This window comes from Aethalodelphis obliquidens, unplaced genomic scaffold, assembly GCF_003676395.1.
Source record: "Aethalodelphis obliquidens isolate GAN/ISIS:26980383/991018 unplaced genomic scaffold, ASM367639v1 scaffold64, whole genome shotgun sequence".
Lineage (NCBI taxonomy): Eukaryota > Metazoa > Chordata > Mammalia > Artiodactyla > Delphinidae > Aethalodelphis > Aethalodelphis obliquidens.
In genome coordinates, this window is record NW_020838008.1 from 414,237 (window position 1) to 438,274 (window position 24,038).

A 24,038-nucleotide genomic window follows, 5' to 3' on the forward strand; every position below is an offset into this window, starting at 1 on the left:
AGTGGTGCCTTAACTGCACTGTAGACATCCACTGTTGAGCTTAGAGACCTGGGACGATCCCATAAGAATCCCAGTCTCACGTTTTTCCGTAATGCTACGCGTCACCTTCAAAGTACTTAAGCGCGGCAGAAGCTCCCTGCTCAGGGCTTGGCATGCAGCAGGCGCTCAGGGATTCCAGGTTTTCCGCAATGTCTATACTCACCAGCAGAGGGCGGTGACGGCCAGGCGCTTGGCTTTGTCATTTTGGAACTTCCAGAGAGGCAGCAGCGTACCCTCCTGGTCCCGGTATTCGTCAGCAGCATCCTCGTAGTACTTAAAATCTTAAACACACACAGGCTGAGTCAGCCCTGGGATTGCCACTTTCTGTCTGGACCTCCTTGGCCCAAACAATTAACCTCTTTGTATTTCAGAGTGGGAATAGTAATAGTACCTATCTCAAAGGACTGTTGTGAGGATTGATTGCTAATATATGTAAAGTACTTAGAAAAATACCTGGCACAGAGTAAGCTCTCTACAATGTTGTTGTTACTGTCATTGTTGTTTTTGGAGGTAAATTACACTAAAGAGGCTATGTCCTTGAGGGTAATAATTCCAGGTCTGTCCATCTTCATATCCACGGCCAAGCCCCGCTGGAGTGAAGCTGCCTGGCCCCCTCATGGGTCCTCTGAGCTCAAGTTCATCTCCTGCCCTAAATTGTCTCTACCTCCCGTTTCCTCTAACTTAGGTAGAAGCCCCCTCCATCCTTGTATTTGTCTAAACCAGAAATCTTGGTAAACCTTGACTGATCTTTTCCCATCATTTCTCATGTTTTCCTTCTGATTATCTTTTTAGTCCATTCACTTCTCTCCAGACCCATAGCCACTTCCTAGGTTCAGGCCCCAAAAGCCATCATCCAGACTCTTACGCCACCCTCCTAGCTGGTCTCTCTACCTCCGGACGCTCCTCCAGTCCACATTCTGCAGAATAAACCACCTCCCCTACTGCCCTGAAAACCCCTCAATGGCTTCCCTTGCACAGGGGCTCCCTGGTCAAACCGAGGCTCCTGGCCGCTACTTCCATGTCATTTCCAGCCAACTGTTCACCTACCCTCTGTATCAAGCAGCGTCTAAAATGTCCTGCTCCTCCTGAAAACTCCCACTCACTCTAGATCCAGATCAAACTCCCCCTGCTCTGTGAGGCCTTCACTTTCTTGCTGAGCAGAGTTCACCTCCTCCTCCGTCCCAGCCCTGCCTCTTGTCTGCTGAAACGTGTGTCATACAGCGTTGCCTCTCTTTATCCTTTTGCCTGTCTCCCCGCTCCGGCAGACGGCTCCTGGGGAGCAGGAAGTACGTTATTTTCATCTCTGGACCCGCAGTCCCTAGCACAGGGGCCAGCCACAGAGCAGACACCTGATGACTGTTCAAAAAAGACAAAATAGATCAACAGAAGGGAAATGGTTCTCGGTCTTCTTTCCAACCCATTAGAAAATGATCCTCTTATCCAACGTGGTCAAGGACGTGCCCAGGCACGGCCCCAGCCTCTCTCACAATGCCCCACACTTCGAGGTTTGGGGACTACATTCAGCCCTCAAAAATGGCTCAGACGAAAAAAAAGATTAGAGTGGTCAGAGGCATGAGCCTTGATCACATCAGAGATCCCTGAGCTCAGACTATCTTTGAAAAGACTTCGTTTCAGAGAGGAGATTAATTGGTAACACTTCTCTGTTTTTACTTCTTCCCAAAGGGAAAAGTGTATGCAATTTTAAAAAATCAAGGTTCAATGCATTTTTCTGTGACTGTGTTCTCATAGATGAAAAAGGTTCACCGAGGCCAATTTCTCCATGGATATTAATCATGTTTGCAGCTCTTTGGTGGGCTGATTGCAGAGTCTGGGTTTCAGGAAGCCAAGCTGTGTGAGTGACAAATTCATTCACAGCTGCCGTGTACTTTGACAGCTTTGAAAAGCACTCAAGGTCGTTTTCCAGCCTGAATGATAACAAGCGGGCTTGTTTAGGCTGCTGGTCTTGGCAGCCCTGGTTTCTCTGTCCCATGGGTGAGCAATGAGCATCAAGTCACCAAGAAGAGCCCTGGGCTGTCAGCAGAGGAGACCAGCCAGCAGTGGGGAGCTGCCAGCTCTGGGGAGGCAGCTGCTCCAGATAAATGCACAACCTCTTAGGGAAATACAAGCCACTTGGGAATGTGCTGTTCATGCCATGGGAAGGGTTCCGTTTCCCTGGCTCTGTGAAAGACACCAGAATTTCCCAGGCCCCCAGGATTTAAGCGTTTCTGAATCAATCTCTTTCTTCACCTCGTCACTAATTAATCACTCACATAGACCTATTGAGTGTTTATTTGAAATGTCTCTTCCAGCTCAGTGGCTCTGTGGCCTCGTGCTAAAGTGCTTAGGCTATGGGTCCAGGGGGCCTGTGTTCGAGTCCTGATTGTGCCGCTCACACCTCACACTAGCTGTGTTTTCGAACAAGTGGTGACATTTCAGCCTGAATGTCTCATCTATAAAATGGAGATAATAGTGGTTTTCACCTGACAGTGTGGCTGTCAGGATGAAATAGAATAATACATGTAAACTGCACAGTACAACGCCTGGTACATAGGCCATTCCCAGGGAAGGCTGGTGCTTGCTGTTCACTGTTGTAACTGCACCTTTTTCTCCAACCCTGATGATGCATTCTGGGTAAGGTGCAGTGAGGCCCACTCTACCCACACCGGAACCTCACCCTCGCCTCTGCTGCTGTATTCTGCCCAGTGGTACGCTCCTCCAGCCCTGCTCTCCTCGGGCTGTGTCCCTGCCTGGACAGTATCTTTGAACTCTCTGCAGAGAAAGCTCAGATTCCCTGCGTGACATTCGAGGCCCTTTCTTAAGTGGCCCCGACCACTTCTCCAGCCTGAACTCTCACCACTTTCCAACAGAGCCCCTGTCGGGGTCACTGAGCCTTCTGCCCCTTTTTCCCAGAGTCCTTTCCAATTCATTTTCACCACTGAGTCACTGCTCGTGCTGTCTCCTGCCCAGCACACCTGCCCTCTGCTAATCTCCCACTCAAACTCTGCTATCCCTTGGCATCCAGCTCAGCCCTCCCTGAAGCCTTCCTTGACTGCTGCCACTCCTCACTTCCCCTCCTCCATTCTTGACGATCCCCAGAGCAGTTTCTGTCTGCGTTCTATCACTTATATGGTCCCTAAGCTGGACAGAGTAGAGAACAGAGCACAGAATTAGGTGGCTTAAGACCTAGGTTTGGGTCCTCTCTGCCTTTCACTAGTCAGGTGGCCTTGGCCTTAGCTTTGTCGTGTATGAAGAAGGGATAAAAATCTCTGCTCTGCCGCCTCCCAGGATTGTTAGAAAGATGCTATTAAATCACTAATGTGCAGATTTTTTGCTGCACCATTGTCAGATCTCATCACCACACCCATTTTTTTCTTATGCCATTGTTCCTGTTTGACCTGTGTTAAGCCTTATCTCCCTAGTGACATCCAGAGAAGGGATTATTTTTTCTCCCCTTGCACCTGTAGGACCTAGCATGGGACACTCAAATACTCATTTTGTATGAGGGATTTTTTTTTTTTTTTTTTTTTTTGCGGTACGCGGGCCTCTCACTGTTGTGGCCTCTCCCGTTGCGAAGCACAGGCTCTGGACGCGCAGGCTCAGCGGCCATGGCTCACGGGCCCAGCCGCTCTGCGCCATGTGGGATCCTCCCGGACCGGGGCACGAACCCGTGTCCCCTGCATCGGCAGGCGGACTCTCAACCACTGTGCCACCAGGGAAGCCCCTGTATGAGGGATTTTTAATACAGGTAATAATAGTAGTTGCCAGCACTTTAAGTCTAACCTTGAGCAACATCATCATATGTGTTCTGGTTGACCATCCGCTCCATGATTTTAGCAGCTTGGGTCACTTTGATGATGTCATCACTCTGTGGAGATACAGGAGCCACAGGTCCTAAGCCAGCATCTGGAAGGTCGTGCCCTGAGCCACAGCCCTGACTTACAATTGGTTCAGCGATGCCTCTTTGACACCACCCACCCCAGATAGCTCTGTAAAGGTATCTCTTTGTGCCTCAAGGCCCAGTTCTCCCCAACATCCTCTTCTGGGAATGCCCAGCTCACAGGTGGCACAAGGAGTCTGCACTGCCATACTTGGCCCCTGAGCAGAGCCTGCCTCCTGCTCTTTCATCCTGAGCTTATCCTGGGGAAGGCGTATCTCTGAGCACAAGACAGGGCACTGAAGAGAGCCCAGGAGGGGTATTGGAGGGGACAGCAGACAGGGTAGGTAGGAGACTTCTTTGGTGGGGACAGAAGTTTCACCAGCCTGAGCAACAAGGGCTCCTGTTAAAGTTCTCAGAGATCTTCTGGTCCAACTTATTTAGTCAAGAGCCGAGGAGGACACCGAGGCCCAAGGAGAGGAAAGAGACCCGCTTTTACACAGGGAGTACAAGGCAGAACTGACTCCTAACCCAGGGCCCTGTCCACGGCCCAGGCCAAGGAGAAAGCATGAAGTTTCATGTCAGGGGAAAATGACTCATTCTGAACAAAAAAACAGGATCATCATTATGTGAAATTCCATAACGTAAACCATTTAACAGGTTAAAAGAGGAGCAAAGAGTTTGGGGCTGGCAAGACGGGCCTAAAGAGTTTAGGGCAGGTGGCAGGAATGAACCAGTGGAGTGGACAGCCCTCCAGAGGGGCTCCAGAGGGCCAGGCCCATGGCTCTCAAAGATGAGATTTCCCAGGACTGACAGTGTCAGGCAGTGGTTAAGAGAACGGGTTCTGGGACCACACGGACCTGCATCCCCATCCCATCCCACAGATTAGGAGCCAAGTGGCAACTTTAGGTAAATTACATCTCTGTGTTTTAGAGTACTCTGATACAGTGGGGATGGATAATGCCACTTGCGTCATGGGGTCGTTGTAGGATTAAATGTAATAAGCACCATGGTGTTAGTAGCCCAGTGCCCGGTGGTGATGGTGATGGTGGTGTCAGAGGAAACATGCGGCCCAGTGTGGTGGGGGATTACTTACAAAGTCACACATGGGGGACTGCCTTTGAGACTCTCTCATCAGTTTTCAAACCGACTCCAAGCTTATTTCAGAAAACTGACCAAGGACATTCACTGGAGTCTTATAATCACGACTCTCAGAGTTCACCTGGTCCCAGCCACTACCCCCTATTCCCTGACCCAAAGCAGGAATCCTTCCCCCTCAGCAGCTTCCTGGCAAACACCTCTCCCCAAGTCAGGCAGTATCTTGTACGGTAAGACAGCCTGTTAGCTGAAACCTACTTCCCTGGGTCTTATACCCATGGTCCTAACTCTGTCCTCCAGCCATAGAGACTTGTGTGCCAGATGCTAGGTCCTCTGATGTAGGAGGACAGCGCCTCATTCCTCGGGTCAGCACTCCTTCAGGCGAACCCTCCCAGTTCCATCAGCCATGCATGGCATATTAACAGCCACCACCTGTCAACCAGTATCAAGCAAGTACTATTTTAGGGGCTGTGCATATATTATCTTGGGTTCTCACGACAGTCTTGCAAATCAGGTATCATTAGGCTGTCTACAGATGAGGGAACAGGTTTTAGAAAAATCCAGCTCCACAGCAAAGCCAGGATGTACACTCAAATCTGTGGACTCTAGGGCCTGTGTTCTCAGCCCCACACAGAGAGCCAGTTCCTACCCAGCCTGACCACCCTTTCCTGGTCCTGGGAGACTCAGGGATCCACATGCGCTCTGAGGAGAGAGTATGGTTCCGGAAGCTATGCTACTTGAGCAGACACAGCTCTTTGTTGGTTCTGACTGAACTTGTGGCCTCTGAGCCCTTTCCCCCTTTGCTATCTTAATCTCTCAGATAAGACAAACTTACATTCATTTCTGTACATTTACCCAAATCATTAGTGAGACAGAAACCTGAGATCTACCCCTGCAGACCTTCTGACAGAGTATCATGAAGTTATTCTGCTTTCTCTCCTCCCACACACTTGAATTTTATACCAACCTAATCAGATCTGGGTCTCTGAGAAAGGGGTATCACTCTGTTCATGTGCTGGGCCTCAGCAAAGGGGAAGGCAACTGCCACCCCCAATCTGCTCTACAGATAGCCTTGCCCAGTACTTGGGATTCCCAGTTAGAGATCAGTTCCCTTCGGGGGAGGTTGAATAGAATACTAAAGTATTAACTGTCTATGTTATACCTCCAGTGTCCTGTTCCACTGTATTTCTTGGTTCAGAGGGCTGGAATCTGCCTGCATCACAGCCTTTCATGTTAGCCAAGCTGGAAGAACCCAGTGTGGTCCTGCCTCCCTAGACACCAGCTCTGGTAGGGCTGAGACCCAAGGACAGTTTTCAGTCTCAGTCACAGGGATCTCTCTTCTGGTCTGTGGGTCCTGGTGACTGCAGTTAAGAGCCAGAGCCCATAGCCAAACCCCTGATGGACCTTCAAGCGAAACTGGACCCAGTCCAACAGCCCCTCTGAAGCCCCTAACCTCTAGGGAATGGTGCAGGGAAAGTTAAGGGTCTGAACAGGGCAACCTTCAGGGCAGGGACTTATCTTTCACCTCAGGGTTCCAGTACTCAGCATGGTCATGATCACCAAGCGCTTGCTCTGTGATTAAATGAAACTGAATTGGGCAGCCAGGGCCGGGAACCCTCAAACCTCCCCTAAAATGTGACTTTTCACGGGCATGGAATTGAGTGGAAGTGGACAGACTTCAGACAAAGGAAGAGTACAATCTGGCTTCTGTTCTGGAGTGGAGCAGAACCATTTCCCTGAGAGCTGTCTGGGAGCTCTCCGAGGTGCTGAACTTGACCCTGGCTTCTTGTGGACATTGTCCTTCCCTCCCCATTGCACGTCAAACTCATCCTGATCTCCGTAATGGGACTCTGGCTCCTGACCCAGCTCTCTCTCTATTGAAGGGACAAATGTGGCCCCTCAGCATCTCCCTGTGGTGACCCTCCCTGCAGTGACCTATCACTGTTAACTTCCATGATGATCTCCAAACCTATGCTGGCTACACCCACAGTGAGCTCCCAACCATGACCTCTATTATGACTCTTGCATAGCTCTTCATGGCAAATCCAATGCAGGCTTTCAATACCCATTGGCTTGGACTCTATGATCAGCTGTGATCAGCTCTGACTTGGCTCCTGGACATGAAGAATTGAGTGCAAGTAAACCCAAAGACTGAAGGTCCAAGAGAAAATCACCCTCCCAAACCCCATGAACTTTTGGCCAGGGAGGTGGTGCCTTATCCTCACATGCCACTCTGCCGTGGGAAGACTCCCAAGCTCTTCCAGGGTGCACATCAGGCTTTTAATAACATTCATGTCTTCTGTTGCCCCCTAGCCTAACAATCCTGAATTCCTTCTAGCCTCCAGACCTATATAAAATTGGGGTGATCTGTGGAATGCCAGAGGCAGTTATAGCTCTCCTCACACCTTCCCACAAGGAAAGAACTGTTCATAAGTATCATTAGCATCCTGCCTTAAGTGTCTGTGAAGTCCTCACAGACAGCCAGGCTTCTGTCTACCCAGGAGCCAAGGTACCACTCAGTCATTCTCTGTGACTGAGCCATGGGAGCCCTCACCAAACCTGGGACTCCATAGCTGTCATCTTCCTCATCGCCATCTTCCCCGTTTTTTTAGCCACTGGAGTCTTTGTCTTCTCCTTCTCCTTAGTCTTTTCCTGCTTCTCAAGCTCTTCCATGTAGGCATCATAGATCTCCCACTAGGCAAGGGAGAGATGAGAAGGATCATCTTAGGGCAAAACCTCCACCCAGCCAGCTCCTCTTCAGCCTTTAGGGCTTGAGGAGTCGATCTTCAACCCGTCACAGGTCTTCATAGTATCCTCTACTTGGCCCACCTTAATTATGTATTCAGTGTCTGTCTTCCCTGCTAACTGTCAGCTCTAGGACAGGAATGAAGGGGCTCTCAGAGCACCCTGGGGCTGGGCTTTCCACCGTGCAACCCAGGGGCTCAGTTGTCAGCTGGAGATGCAGTATCGTTCCAGCCTACCACCTCCACTAGGGCAGAACAAGTGGGCAGAGATCAGCTAGCTCACAGTTTTCTTAGGGATTTATGAGACTCTGAACTAGGAAATTTTAAAAAGGACTCCCCCTGTAGGGATGGGATAAACGTATTGGCTCAGGCTGGCTGTCTACAGCCCTGAGCAAAACTTATCAGCATAAAAGATAACCAAAAGTAAGGGAACCCCTGCTAACTGTCTCTGACAGTAAGAGAAGACCAAGGATAGTAGCAGAGGAAGCAGCATGGATCTGGGGCTGGGCAAATGCCCCCGGCCGCACTGTGTGCTCCCCAGATCTGAACAGTCACTGCTCCCTGGAGGCCAGATAGGCACACCTTACATTGAATAATTCACCCATGGGCCAGTTCTCCACACTGCACTGTACTTCAGTGTTTATTCAGAGCCCTCCAACAACCCTGTGAGGCTGTTGTCATCCTCATTTGGCAGAGAAAGAGACTAAGGCATTAAGGGTGACATGATTTGCCTAGGATCTTGCAGTGTGAGCAGCAGAGTTGGGCGCTGAGCTCAGGTCACCTGGCACCATATCCTGCCCAAATCAGCATGGCTATCCAGTGGGACTTGAGGCGGAAGGAGCGTCTGCAGGAACACTGAAGGCTGCTGGATGGGCAGGGTCAGAGTGCTAGCACTTCAGAGTCAGCCGTGAGGTGCCACAGGCTGTAGAGAATCCGGGGGAATGAATGTTTTTCCCAGTTTGCAGGAACTTCCAGAAGCCATACCTGTTTCCGCCTTGGACAGTCTTGCCCTGGGCTGATATAGAGCTCTCTGGGTGGAGACCTACTGTCTCATGTGCCTGGAGTTCAGAGACTAGACAAGGAGCAGGGAGGTGGGTGGATGAGGAGGGCAGATTTCCAGAGGGATCCTTGACCACGCCAGTCTCCCTTGTTGCCAAGGGAGATAGACAAGGATACAGAGGGGGAGGGAGCGATGGCTTTTAGATTGGCCCAGGGTCTCACCTGATTGGCTGTGGCTGAAAAGTTTGTCCTGGGAGGAGGCTCCATCTGGCATTCTCGGTCCTAGAGAACAGTGACAACAGGTGACCCACAGAAAGCCCTCAACTCCTTCTCACTTAACCCAATGGTATATCCGCAGGAGAAGCATTTTTGTTGGAGCTGAGGAAGGGGTGGGACACAGCACTGGGGAATGAAAGAATGGTCTGGGCAAAGGACAAAATGACATGGTGAAAGCCTAAAATTTCCATCCAGGGCTCCTTCAGAAGAAGCCTAAGCTAGAAAGTAGGGGCAGTGAAGGCTGATTGTGCCAGTTTCAACCAGGAAGAACTCCAAGAGGGGGATGAACAGATCTGCAAGAACTCAGCCCTCGGCCAGCCTCCAATGCTGGACCAGAGGTCAACCCCTGGCAGGCCATTGGGCTAATATTCCTCACCTTGAGAAGGTTTCCCCCTAATAGTTGGGTCTGTGACTCCACCAGGGGAATGCACCCCCTCCGCATTGTGTATCACCCAAATTACTGAACGTTAGCTTAGGGACTACAGAGGTTGGTTAGGAGCCACCGAAACCCCACCCTGTAGATTGCTGCCCTCCTTTCAGGTTGATTTGTGGAGAACACTGCCTTAACATACGTGAGTCTCTCACCTGAAACCCTGAGAGATTCTTTCAGCCTGGTACTCAGGGTCCTCCACACTTATGAGACAGGGAACTACCAGCTAGTCTATCACGGAGACCATCAACTTCAGTCAGACTGGCTCCTAATCTTGACTCCCTGGCACATTCTGGCCTCCCCTTCCTTCCCCAAATCCTGACCTTCACTTCAAGGCCCAATTCAAGTTTCAGGCTCTCAGTAGAGCAATCCAGCCTCCTCGTTACTCCCTCTGAACTCCTGCCTGGATGACTTACTGGGACCTGGACACATGCTCCCAGCTCCCTCGGAAGAGCAAAACTCTTCCATCCGCCCTGTCGCCTGCCAGGCTGAGGGCTGCTGCTGCTGGGTCAGGCCTGCTCCCTCCCCGCTATGCACAGTGTGGAGCTGCGAGGGGAAGGGGCTCGGGGCAGGGGGGGTTGCTCTACCCGGAGGGGGTTGTTGAAGGTCTGTGAGGCCCTCTCACTGAAGTTGAACTTGTTGGTGAGCTTTCGTTCCTTGGGCTGCTTAGGAGTCATCGATTCTTCTTCGGCCATTTTCTCAGGTGCCTGGAAAGAAAGGCCACAGGACCAGGACTCAGCTGTGAGAAGGTGGTGGTGCAGGATGGGGAGTGGGGAGAAGTCGTGTCCTGGGATAGGATGGAAGTGGGAGAGAGTGATTATGCCCGAGGTGTTGGCACCTGAGGTCTCTTGACTTCTCACTTTCAGCCCCCAGCCCCGGTGAGTCACCCCTGAAGCCTCCAGCCATAGCTGGAGGGGAAAAGGGGTGGGATGGAGAGCAATATTATACTGAACCTCAGCGGCAGGCACATCTGTTTGACTCCCAGCTTCAGCTTCCTTGGGTTCTTCTTCTTCTTCAAGGATTTCTGTTTCTGAAGTCACCACCTTGGCGAACTCCTGAGAACCTTGGTAGGATATTGGTGTTGAGCTCAAAGTCCAGCCCACTCCCCCATACCCTGGAGGGGTAAGGCTTTCTTGATTTCTGCCTTTCAGAGCTCGCCTTCCGCAGGGTTCTCCTTGGCCTGAGCCTCATGGGTTAGCTCCCAGACCTACCCAGGACAGCCAGCTGTTAGTCTTATGTAAGAAGAGGCTCTGCAAAGTTCTGGCTTAGCCATCTCCTCCCTAGAGTGACCAGAGAAAGGGGACCACGCTCTAGGCTGCAGCCCCAGAAGCTTACTTGCTGCTAACTCATCGAGGTAGTGCTGTCGCCGTCCTTCATCCGAGTCTTTGGGGATCAGGTTTCCGACTTGGCTGAAGTGAACTGCCAGTTGGTCCACAAAGCCGATTAGCTTATATGTGCCTTCCTAAGAAGAAAGAGGCTGAGTCAGACCAGGGGTCCCTGAAACGGCTGGAATCAGAATACAGTCTGCCTTTATTCTAAAGGCCTAAGATAGTCCATCTATTAACAGAATTATAACTTACTAAATCCTCAGTTAACCTGCAGTTTTCATTGCATTGCCAGTTTAAAGAAGAGAAAGCAAATGAAATAAAGTTTTTTTTAAGTTCTCATGAAGACTTTTTATGCTTTTCTTTTGTTTAAAAAATTTTTTTTATATAGCAGGTTCTTATTGTTATCTGTTTTATACATATTAGTGTATATATGTCAATCCCAATCTCCCAATTCATCCCACCACCACCACCCCCACCCCACTTTCCCCCCTTGGTGTCCATATGCGTGTTCTCTACATCTGTGTCTCTATTTCTGCCTTGCAAACTGGTTCATCTGCACCAGTTTTCTAGATTCCACATATATGCGTTAATATACGATATTTGTTTTTCTCTTTCTGACTTACTCCACTTTGTATGACAGTCTCTAGGTCCATCCACGTCTCTACAAATGACCCAATTTCGTTCCTTTTTATGGCTGAGTAATATTCCATTGTATATATGTACCACATCTTTATCCATTCATTTGTCGATGGGCATTTAGGTTGCTTCCATGACCTGGCTATTGTAAATAGTGCTGCAGTAGACATTGGGGTGCATGTGTCTTTTTTTTTTTTTTTTTTGCGGTACGCGGGCCTCTCACCGTTGTGGCCTCTCCCGTTGCGGAGCACAAGCTCTGGATGCGCAGGCGGGACACGAACCCACGTCCCCTGCATCGGCAGGCGGACTCTCAATCACTGCGCCACCAGGGAAGCCTGCATGTGTCTTTTTGAACTATGGTTTTTTCTGGGTATATGCCCAGTAGTGGGATTCCTGGGTCATATGGTAATTCTATTTTTAGTTTTTTAAGGAACCTCCGTAAGGTTCTCCATAGTGGCTGTATCAATTTACTTTCCCACCAACAGTGCAAGAGGGTTCCCTTTTCTCCACATCCTCTCCAGCATTTGTTGTTTGTAGATTTTCTGATGATGCCCATTCTAACTAGTGTGAGGTGATACCTCATTGTAGTTTTGACTTGCATTTCTCTAATAATTAGTGAGGTTGAGCAGCTTTTCATGTGTCTCTTGGCCATCTGTCTTCTTTGGAGAGAAGTCTATTTAGATCTTCTGCCCATTTTTAGATTGGGTTGTTTGTTTTTTTAATATTGAGCTTCATGAGCTGTTTATATATTTTGGAGATCAATCCTTTGTCCATTGATTCGTTTGCAAATATTCTCTCTCACTCTGAGGATTGTCTTTTTTTTTTTTTTTTGCGGTACGCAGGCCTCTCCCTGTTGTGGCCTCTCCCGTTGCGGAGCACAGGCTCTGGACGCGCAGGCTCAGCGGCCATGGCTCACGGGCCCAGCCGCTCCACGGCATGTGGGATCCTCCCAGACCGGGGCACGAACCCATGTCCCCTGCATCAGCAGGCGGACTCTCAACCACTGAGCCACCAGGGAAGCCCTGAGGATTGTCTTTTTGTCTTGTTTATAGTTTCCTTTGATGTGCAAAAGCTTTTAAGTTTCACTAGGTCCCATTTGTTTTTTTTTATTTTAAAATTATTTTATTTTATTTTATTTTTGGTTGTGTTGGGTCTTTGTTGCTGCATGCGGGCTTATCTCTGGTTGTGGAGAGGGGGAAGCTACTCTTTGTTGTGGTGTGCAGGCTTCTCATTGCAGTGGCTTCTCTTGTTGCAGAGCACGGGCTCTAGGCATGTGGGCTTCAGTAGTTGCAGTACACGGGCTCAGTAGCTGTGGCTCGCAGGCTTTAGAGTGCAGGCTCAGCAGTTGTGGTGCACGGGCTTAGTTGCTCCACAGCATGTGGGATCTTCCCGGACCAGGGCTCAAACCCGTGTCCCCTGCATTGGCAGGAGGATTCTTAACCACTGTGCCACCAGGGAAGCCCCCATTTGTTTATTTTTATTTCCATTACTCTTTTAAAATTTTATTGAAGTATAGTTGATATACAATATTATATAAGTTACAGGTGTACAATATAGTGATTCACAATTTTTAAAGGTTATACTCCAATTATAGTTGTTATAAAATATTGGTTATATTCCCTGTGTTGTACAATATATCCTCGTAGCTTATTTTATACCTAATAATTTGTACCTTTTAATCCCCTACCCTTATATTTCCCCTCTCCCCTTCCCCCTCCCCACTGGTAACGACCAGTTTGTTTTCTATATTTGTGAATCTGCTTCTTTTTTGTTATATTCATTAGTTTGTTGTGTTTTTTAGATTCCACATTAAGTGGTATCATACAGTATTTGTCTTTCTCTGTTTGACTTATTTCACTTAGGATAACATCCTCCAAGTCCATCCATGTTGTTGCAAATGGCAAAATTTCATTTTTATGGCTGAGTAGTTTTCCATTGTATATATATACCACACCTTTATCCATTCATCTGTTGATGGACACGTAGCTTGCTTTCATATCTTGGCAATTGTAAACAGTGCTGCTATGAACATTGGGGTGCACATATCTTTTTGAATTAGTGTTTCTGTTTTTTTCAGATATATACTCAGGAGTGGAATTGCTGGGTCATATGGTAGTTCTATTTTCGTTTTTTGAGAAACCTCTATATTGTTTTCCACAGTGTCTGCACCAATTTACATTCCCACCAGCAGTGTACGAGGGTCCCCTTTTCTCCATATCCTCACCAACATTTGTTATTTGTGGTCTTTTGATGATAGCCATTCTGACAGGTGTGAGGTGATATCTCATTGTGGTTTTGATTTGCATTTCCCTGATAATTAGTGATGTTGAGCATCTTTTCATGTGCCTGTTGGCCATCTGCATGTTCTCTTTGGAAAAATGTCTAGTCAGGTCTTCTGCCCATTTTTTAACAGGGTTGTTTGTTTTTTTAATGTTGAGTTGTATGAGCTGTTTAATTATTTTGGATATTAACCCCCTTATTGGTCATATTATTTGCAAATATTTTCTCCCATTCAGTGGGTTGTCTTTTCATTTTCTCGATGGTTTCCTTTGCTGTGCAAAAGCTTTTAAGTTTAATTAGATCCCATTTGTTTGTTTTTGCTTTTATTTCCTTTGCTTTAAGAAACAGATCCAAAAAAAAAATATTGCTACAATTTATGTCAAAGAGGGTTCTGCCTATGTTTTCCTCTGCGAGTTTTATGGTTTCCAGTCTTACATTTAGGTCTTTAATCCATTTTGAGTTTCCTTTTATATATGGTGTTAGAGAATGTTTTAATTTCATTATTAGTTTATATGTAGCTGTCAAAGACATATTTTAAAATACATTCTTCCAACTCTGAGCAGCTCTGGATTTACCTATCACTGGCTCCTACATCCATGCCAAGGGATCCTGTCTCACCTGTCTAACCAGACCTCAGAGAGGTCACAAACAGTCATCAAACACACCTGGCCTGGCTTTTTCTCCACTCTATTTAATGGATGCCAGGGCTGGATAGATCCTCAGAGACACCAAGTCCCCAGTCCCCCTGTTCCATACAAGAGGATCACAGAAATCTAGAAAAGATTTGGGTTAGGCACTTGTCAAGTCACACAAGGCACCTGCCCAGGCAACTGGGTTCATTCCTTCTTCAACAAATAATTTTTGAATAGACACAATGTGTCAAGTATATTCTAGGTTCCAGAGATACAAAGCTTAGCAAAAGCAGATATGATCCCTATAGAGCCTATAGTTTTGTTCCTCTAGGCTGCCCCCTCTTTTATTTTATTTTTTTATTTTTTTGAGGTACGCGGGCCTCTCACTGTTGTGGCCTCTCCCATTGCGGAGCACAGGCTCCGGATGCACAGGCTCCAGATGCGCAGGCTCAGCGGCCATGGCTCACGGGCCCAGCAACTCCGCGGCATGTGGGATCTTCCCGGACCGGGGCACGAACCCGTGTCCCCTGCATCGGCAGGCGGACTCTCAACCACTGCGCCACCAGGGAAGCCCTAGGCTGCCCCCTCTTTGATCAGCATCCTAGTCCTAAAGTTGACTTTGAGACCAGGGGTCACTTCCTTTTTCAAAAAAGTTCTTTCCAACCCTTTGCAAGTCATAGAGAAAATTATTACATTTGTATGGCACACTGGGGTAAACTCACCAGAGAGGAAACCAACCCATGGGGTGGTACCAGACACAGCTATCCCTGGAGGACTGCAAGAATCACTATTTCTGCACACAGACTGGGATGTTCTGCCTCAAAAAGTCACCACAAAGCTCTTCTTCTCTCAGTAACTCAGATGGATGGGAAGATGGGACAGTACAGTAGTTAAGAGCATGATCTACGGATGTGGGCAGAATCGGATTCAAATTTTGATTCTACTCCCTATTATCTGCATGATCTTGGGCTTAACCACTCTAAGCCTTAATTTCTTCATCTGCAAAATGAGGATAATAATTAATTTGCAGGATAGTTGAGTATTGAAAATAATGAAAGCAATCTATTAACACAGAGTCTGACACATAATAAGTGCTCAATAAAAATAGTAGCTATTATTATGATGATGATGGAGGGTCCCACAGGAATAAATTATCCATATAGGTATCATCTGAGATTTCACTGTCGTCCTGTCCCCAGTGGTGACTAGGACCTTCCTCTTCAGTTTAGGGATGGAATTCAGATCCCATTGTTTCTGTGCGAGGAGGAGAGGCATGCCTAGATCCGAACCATCTGCCTCTTCAGGCCAGCACTTCAAGGGAAAGTAATAGCTTTGGAGACCTACAGCTCTTGGGTCTCAGTGAAGGACCAATGAGATGGAGGCCAGCTCTGTGGGAGGATGCCAGGCAGGCCTCGGAGGCTGTTAGAAGGTTTCATGAGGAGAGCCTGCCTGGGAGTCTATGGCTACCCAGCTGACAGTTGACTCACAGGAATCTCTTCTAATAACTGAGCTTCCCAGGGGCCAAGAGAGGTGCATTGACACCAATCCTCTGCCTGTAGCATGCCTCCCATGGCTGGCACACTGAGTCCTGAAGAGACTCTCTTTCAGAGGTCAGGAGAACTGGAGCCCATAGAGTGTATCACACTCCAGCATAAGCTCAGGGGGGCGAGGCAACTTCTCTCTGCCCATCCCATCCCCTGCCCCTTTACAGGCTGCCTAAGGGATGCCATTAGAACAACTCAGGAGTGGAACCTCTCAAGAAATAACGCTGGATTTGTCCTAACCTCTTTGTGGAGGGGGCTGACTACTCAGTCTTGAATAAGAAGCAGTGTGTTAAAAAAACAGTTCACAAGGGAATTCCCTGGTGGTCTAGTAGTTACGACTCAGTGCTTTCACTGCCAGGGCCTGGGTTCAATCCCTGGTCAGGGAACTAAGATACCACAAGCCATGCAGCATGGCCAAAAATACTTGTACATGAATGTTCATAGAAGCATTGTTCATAATAGCCAAGGTGCAGAGACAATGTAAATGTCCATCAATTGATGAATGGATAAATAAAATATGGTAGAGTTATAAAATTGAATATTGTTTGGCAATAAAAAGAAATGAAGTACTGATACATATTACAACATGGATGAACCTTGAAAACAGTATGCTAAATGAAGGAAGCCTGTCACAAAAGGTGACATATTGTTTGATTCTCTTTTCATGAAAGAGAATCTGGCAGAAGACGCAAATCTGTAGAGCTGGAAAATGGATTAGTGGTTGCCTAAGGCTGGAAGGAATGGAGGACTGGGGAGTGACAGCTAAGAGGTATGGGGTTTCTTTTGGGGGAAATGAAAATGTTCTAAAATCGATTGTGGTGATAGTTGCATAACCTGTGAATATACTAAACGCCATTGAATTATACACTTTAAAATGGATGATTGACGGGATAAGACACAATGATCTTTTAATATATTTTTCTAATACTAGAGAATATCTGCTAATTCAGCAAATATCATAAAATTCTTAAACACTAATAATTAAAAACTAAATACCATCTTTTAAAAAAATAAATGGGTGATTTTATCTCAATATGTAAATTATATCTCAATAAAATTGTTTTTAAAGAAGAGAAAGAAACTGCTAATAGTAGTTGTCCCCAAGGAAAGGGACAGGAGAGGGAGGTTTAATTTCCATTGTATTTTCATTGCTCTTTTGACTCTTAAAATTAGTACCATGGGTTTCTAGATTTCTATTATACATTCAAAACTCTATATGTGTGTGTCTGTATGTATAGATATGTGTATGTGTATATATATGTATACTTTTTTTTTAAAGAAGCAGTGTAATGTTGCTTTAGAGTCAATCAAACTAGTTCAAATTTTGCTTTGAATCCTGGCTGTGTGACTTTTGTAATTTGTTTTATCTAATTTATCTTTGGTTTCTATAAAATAAAGATAAAAATAGTTCCTATATCAAAGAAACCTGAGGATTAAATGAGATATCCTATATAAAAGTTCTAATATAGGACCTGACACTGGCACACTGGCTTCTGGAGACCCAATAGTTGATGTTAGTGACAAACACACTGTATACACTGGAAAAGTATTTTTCCTACCAAATTATTCACTTCAGGATTCCTGAAAAGAGTGGCTCTGCAGGGCACTTTAGCGAGAATGAAGGGAGATTCATCAAGAAACTTCAAAATCTCTGGAAAACTCCATGTACAGTCTCAGGGTTCCAGCCAAAGACCTCATTTTAAAGGTGATCTCTATGAGAGCTGAGAGGCTTTTGCAACACAGCAAGTCACCAAGGCAAGAAGCACCTAGAGGCCCCTGCCCCAGAGAGGATGACTTACCTTGAAGCTGTACCTGACGATGTTCTGGGGTGCGTGTGGGTTGTTGGCTGTCAGAATCCGGGTGAACTCCTCCTTTAGCTCCTAAGGGAGAGAAAAGCCAACAGGGTCAAATGTAGAGTGCCCCCCCAGCCCCTCTGATGATTCCCCTGGATGTCAGCAGACATCTCACAACCTTGGTTCTGGGCACAATACATCTCTGAGTCTGGAGGAGGTGGAAGGAGCGAGGGTAGGATGTTGCTTACTTACTGCATCCGTCAAATCCAGCTGGTCAGGGGGTCTAACGGTGGCTTTGGACTGGGCCCATTCATCTGTTCCTTCCCCTACTTCAGTCCCTGGATCTTCATCCTGGACAAAAACCTCATGTGAGAATCAAGAGTGCCTGACCTGCTTAGACACGCAAGCAGTGCTGCAGAAAGCCCTTTCATTCGCAAATCCTCCCAGAAGCCAAGCTCTGTCCCAATACATAGAACACGAAACATGCAACAGACCACTCATGGAAGAGCCTGAAGGAACTGCTCAGGCCGGAGATCTCATTGCCTGGAAGATCATGGCCACCTCAGCCCTGGGGTTCTGGACTTAGCTGGAACATTGTGGTGGGTCTTTGGCCCCAGTAGTGGGGCCAGAAGAGCTGGTTCCTCCTTACTGCTTCCCATACAGCCTGGATGCTAATAGCCAGGACCAACTGTGAAATGACACCCAGCTGTTCTTTAAGCTACTTCAACTCTAATTCACATTTTACCTTCCAATTTGCCACCTTAAGGTTACTCTTACAGCAATACTCCCAGTACTTGGTAACTTTAAGCCTCATAGTCCCATCAAAACCTTGGAGCAAAAAAATCTAGAACTAGAAGTTTTCCCCTACCCCGATAGACAGTTAAATACCTGGCTAAAGTGGCCCATGACATAATAAAAAATATTCACCCTCACTGGCAATCAAAGATATGCAAAATAAAACAATGCAATTTTTTCACTATAAAACTGGTGAAGGGCGGTGACCACCTCCCCACGAGAACATGCAGAGGATCTCCTTCATCCCTCTCTAGAAGAGGAGAAGAGGAAACACAAAAAGAAGCACCTGGTGCAGAGCCCAAATTCCTACTTCATGGATGCGAAATGCCCAGGATGCTATAAAATCACCCACCGTCTTTAGCCAACATGCACACACAGTAGTTTTGTGTGTTGGCTGCTCTACTGTCCTCTGCCAGCCTGCAGGAGGAAAAGCAAGGCTTACAGAAGGATGCGCCTTCAGGCGGAAGCAGCACTAAAAGCACCCTGAATCAAGATGAATGGGAAACCATCCCAATCAATACATTTTGGATACAACAAACAAACAAAGCAAAACAAAACAAAATCTGGTGAAAACTAAATCCAAAACAAACAAACAAAGCCAATATCCAGCGTTGGTGAGGTTGTGGGAAAATGGACATCCATAAATTAGTACAACCTTTCTAAAGAGCAATTTGGAAATATTTATCAAAAGCCTAACAAGTATTTATACTTTTTGACCCAAATTTCTATGTATAGGAATTTATGTTAAGAAATAACCGAGGATATGCCTAAAGATTTAAATGCATGTATGTTTGTTGGAGGATTGATCATACTTGTAGAAAAGAGGAAATATTTAAATATCCAACAGTGGGGCATGGTTGAACAAAATTATGGAACGGCCTTAATGAGCACATGGTAAAATATTATGCAGTAATTTTATTATTTTTTATTTTTTTAAATAACATTTATTGGTGTCACTTATGGTAGAAGAAAGTTCCTACACCAGATGCATATGACCCAATTGTTAAATAGAACATTTTCAAGGTGAACACACATCCTTTTAACCCAGCTTTTTTACCCACTTTTGATGATAGCCGATTCTTCCTTGCCCCCCACCCTGAGACATGTGAGCAACTGCTAATGAAAAGCAGTAAACAGCCACTTGGGCTATACAGCGTTTTCAACTCCACTCCAAGGTGAAGATTCCAATTACATTCGAGACTTAAGTTCTCTCAATTTTCTCCTAATGAAAGTTCCTGAGTCCAGTTATTTACAATATTACATATGCAGTAATTTTAAATGATGCTATGAAAGTATATTTATTGGCAATGGAAAGTACTCTAAATATATTATGTAAAAAACAGATTGTAAAATAACATACAGTTTGAGTCTATTTAAAAATAAAGGGACTTCCCTGGTGGCGCAGTGGTTCAGAATCCACCTGCTAATGCACAGGACACAGGTTCGAGCCCTGGTCCAGGAAGATCCCACATGCCACAGAGCAACTAAGCCCGTGTGCCACAGCTACTGAGCCTGTGCTCTAGAGCTTGCAAGCCACAACTACTGAAGCCCGCGCACCTAGAGCCCGTGCTCTGCAACAAGAGAAGCCAGCGTAATGAGAAGCCCACGCACTGCAATGAAGACCTAATGCAGCCAAAAATAAATAAATAAATTTATTTTTTTAAAAAATAGAATCTGCCGGCCAATGCAGCGGACATGGGTTCGAGCCCTGGTCTGGGAATATCCCACATGCCACGGAGCGGCTAAGCCCGTGCACCACAACTACTGAGCCTGCGCTCTAGAGCCCCTGAGCCACAACTACTGAGCCCACGTGCCACAACTACTGAAGCCCGCACACTGTAATGAAGAGTAGCCCCCGCTTGCCGCAACTAGAGAAAGCCCGCGCGCAGCAACAAAGACCCAACACAGCCATAAATAAATAAATAAAGTTATTTTAAAAAATGTAATTTTTACATATGCATAGAAATATCTGGGAGGATACAGCATCATACGTTAACTAAGAGGTTTCCCGGGGTGATAGGCTTAAGGGTGATTTTAATGTTCTTTTTGCTTTTCTTTAAAAATATATAGCTAATATTTCAACAGAAGAAATGCTATTAGCTTCTTGCTGAAAAACTGTGTGGTCTCAGCACTTACTCTCTTCCTGGCTCCTCTGCCCACACTGATGCTCTGAAAAAAGAACAGAAACAGAAGGTAAGTCATAAGTGAATCTCCATGGGAATGTCAAAAACAGTATTACACGGGGGCTTCTGCCCAGGGACCTCAAAGACAAGGGACATTGAACTTCCCCAAGTCTCACAAACAGTGAGACTTGGTAACAGGTGCCCAGCCAAGGAAGTCCTATATCTGAGGCAACCTGATTCCAGCATCAGTGGGACTGACCCATGAAGAGCAACCAGGTGACTTAGCGCCTGGCATTTCTTATTTGCAACTAGTTCAACAAACATTTTTTAAAACTACATACTAAGTGCTCAGCTCTGTACTAGGCATTAAGAGGATTTTGAAGGCAGATTATATTCATAAACATTTGTTTATGATGAAGGTTTGGGTACTTTGTTTTGTACGCTGCTGTCTCAGAATATAGTAGGTGTTCAAAATACTTATTGAATACATGCATGAATGCCATCAAACCCATTAGTAATCATGACCCTGGGAAAAATATTTTTCCTTAGCCTGTTTCCTCATCAATAAAATGCATAAGATTGGATATGATGACCTTCCAATTCTAACATGCTAAAATTTTATGTTCTCAAGAACAGCATGCTTGATTCAACTTGATAAACATTTCTTGAGCATCTACTTATGGTCGGGGACTAACCTAAGCAGTGGGACAAAATGACAAGAGATGAGGTCTCTACCCACGTTTGCTCAGAGTCCGTGAAGGTCCGATAAGTGTGATCAGTGCTCCTTATTTACTCACTCGCTTACTCACTCAGCATATGTTCTTTTGAAAGTCTGCTCTGTGCCAGCAGTAGAGACGTGTGACCAGGGTGCTATAGGAATGCACGGAGGCACCTACCCAGCATGGGTGCACAAAAAAGATTCCCCGAGGTGGCTATTTCTTAGCTCAGTATCAAAAGAAAAGTATGGATCATCCAAGTGGAGAAAATGTTTTTCAGAAAGGCTTTTCAGACGAAGAAAGCATCATGTACAATGGCAAGAGCAGAACAATAACAGAGATAGTAAAATGTTCCCCCAAACAAACCAACCAAAACCCTGCAGTATATGCACCGAACAAACAGTTGTTTCAGGTGATGGAGCAAGAGGGAGATCAGTGGAGGCTGGAGATGTGAGGGAGGGGCTCTTGGAAGAAGCAGGTCTAGAGCCCTGAAGGAGGGGTCAAGCTAGCAGAGAAGCCAAAGAGCACATGTTGGTGGCAGCATGGCACACTGGGCAGAGACCTTGGCTCCCAGATCTTGCTGACCACCTGTGTGATCTTGGGGAGGTCTCTGGGCCTTGGTTTCCCAAATGCAAAGTGAGTGAGTTAGATGGAAAGGGCCTCACAACTCTTCCGTGGCAGGGTCTGTGGGAGAGGCTTTGATGGCGGAGGGGAAAAGGATTCCAGGGGGAGAGAAGGGCATGTCTCAGCTTGGGCAGGGATTGTTGCTGGTAGGGAAGGCAGCAGGATTCAGATTTCTGCCAGGTTGCCAAGGTTTCCAGAGATGAGAACCCTTCTCTGAGCCACATGAGCCACATGAGCCAGAAAGCTGCTTTCCTTTGAAGAGCCTCTGATCCCTAAGGTAACGAGATGGAAGTGTCGTAACATCCAACAGCTTTCTGGCCCACAGCAGAGTACTGGAGGGCCAACCCCAGCCCAAGCTGCCAGCCTTAAGTAGGAAACGAGATTCAGTTACCATTGCCCCCCGTAAATACGTCTGTAAAACATTTATCTGGCAATAAAAGAACTGACAAGGCAATTTGAGTGTAATTGTTTTTGGCAGTTGGAAATATTTCAATTAACATACTATAAAAGCCACACTACAATAAATGAAAAACAGGCCAATGAAATCAGCTACAGCCCTGACTTCCCAACCATGGCAAAGGAGATTGAATGTCAGGTTGTCACTTTGGGCCCTTGGTCTTTCAGAAGGAGAAGTCTGAGACAGACAAGGCTGAATTCCTGAAAAGCTTTTGATGGTTCTTCCCTGAAGCTGTCAAACCGCAGAAGAAGAAAGCCCAAAGTCCCTCCTCTGGCCCTCAGAACTCTGTCATCCGGCTCCACGTCTCCATTCCAGCCTGCTCTCCCGCCACTCTGAGATGCAGCCCAGCAAGGCTACTCACATTTCCTGAGCTTGGCCTCTGCTTTCCCACCTTTGCTTTTACCTTTCCTCTTGCCAAGAACGCCATCTTCCCCTTCTCTCTCCCTGCTCCCACTATCTCTGCCTAACCAAATCCTACCCATCTAGCCTCCTAGTCCATTATCTACTCCTGACCTTTCTCCTACCTCCCTCTATTCTTCCTGTCTTCACTCTGAGCAAGGCTCTGCCCCGCCTCCCGTCACCACCATAAGCATTGGCTGTTGTGAGATGAAGGATGAAATGTAACTTCAAATAGACACTCTGTTGTCTCTGGGTTTTGGTCTACAAAAGGGGATAGTATTATGAAAAGAAACATAATACTGCGGTGCACATCAGAGGCAGCTGGGAGACTCCAGCAAGGGAGTATCCTTATCTTTTTTAATTAATTAATTAATTAATTAATTAATTTATGGCTGCATTGGGTCTTCCTTGCTGCGTGCGGGCTTTCTCTAGCTGTGGTGAGCAGGGGGCTACTCTTTGTTGAGGTACGCAGGCGCTAGGCGTGCGGGCTTCAGTAGTTGCAGCATGAGGGCTCAGTAGTTGTGGATCACGGGCTGTAGAGCGCAGGCTCAGTAATTGTGGCGCACAGGCTTAGTTGCTCTGCGGCATGTGGGATCTTCCCGGACCAGGGCTCGAACCCGTGTCCCCTGCATTGGCAGGAGCATTCTTAACCACTGTGCCACCAGGAAAGCCAGTATCCTTATCTTTTAAATGGGCATCATAAAAATACCCTCTGAAGACAATCATAGGCCTGTTATGAGGGTTAAATGAGTCAACACACATAAAATGCATAGTGTGGTGCCTGGCCAGAGTCTGTGCCCAATAAATGATAGTTTGTAGCATTATTATTCCCATTTATAGACCCTGCTCTGCCATCAGCCACAGGGGATCTGTGTCCTTTGTTTACTAGGAAGCACTTGCCCTAGGGATGACTAAAAAGCTTCAACAGCTCACATGTCCACCCAAGAGTTCAATGCTGAAACTTGTTTGTTCCTGGAAAGAACAGCTCTTCGAATCGTGAAAAGGCACAGACGCTGCATCCTCCTTCCTGGGGCCCAGGAGACTCTGTTTACCATTTCAGTTGTCTTGGTCCTTATTTTAAAACTCACTAACAGGATTCCATTAAGCTAAATTGAAACTAAATACCTCACCAGCTTGCAGTTTCCGTTTCTAAAAGGGAAAAAGCTCGTAGTCCCAAAGGAACAGTAATTCACCAAGAAATCTTCCTCCAGCTACATCGACTGCCTTTCAAATCCTTGAGCCTAGTGCAGT

General features: G+C 46.6%; 1 protein-coding gene and 1 pseudogene across 1 annotated transcript in view; one reads left to right on the forward strand and one right to left on the reverse strand.

Moving 5' to 3' along the window:
• The window catches only part of DNAI1 (dynein axonemal intermediate chain 1), a 60,505-nt gene that overhangs the window by 22,904 nt on the left and 13,563 nt on the right, over nt 1-24,038 (reverse strand). Inside the window, exons 2-11 of the mRNA XM_027088973.1 lie at nt 20,605-20,637; nt 17,926-18,024; nt 17,680-17,760; nt 10,796-10,922; nt 10,414-10,523; nt 10,048-10,167; nt 8,977-9,036; nt 7,571-7,705; nt 3,820-3,904; nt 203-320 (exon numbers count right to left, since the gene is read on the reverse strand). Coding sequence (XP_026944774.1) covers nt 203-320; nt 3,820-3,904; nt 7,571-7,705; nt 8,977-9,036; nt 10,048-10,167; nt 10,414-10,523; nt 10,796-10,922; nt 17,680-17,760; nt 17,926-18,024; nt 20,605-20,637 — 968 coding nt within the window. The remainder of the gene's footprint in view (nt 1-202; nt 321-3,819; nt 3,905-7,570; nt 7,706-8,976; nt 9,037-10,047; nt 10,168-10,413; nt 10,524-10,795; nt 10,923-17,679; nt 17,761-17,925; nt 18,025-20,604; nt 20,638-24,038) is intronic.
• LOC113610662 (40S ribosomal protein S27-like) lies at nt 18,664-18,956 on the forward strand (annotated as a pseudogene).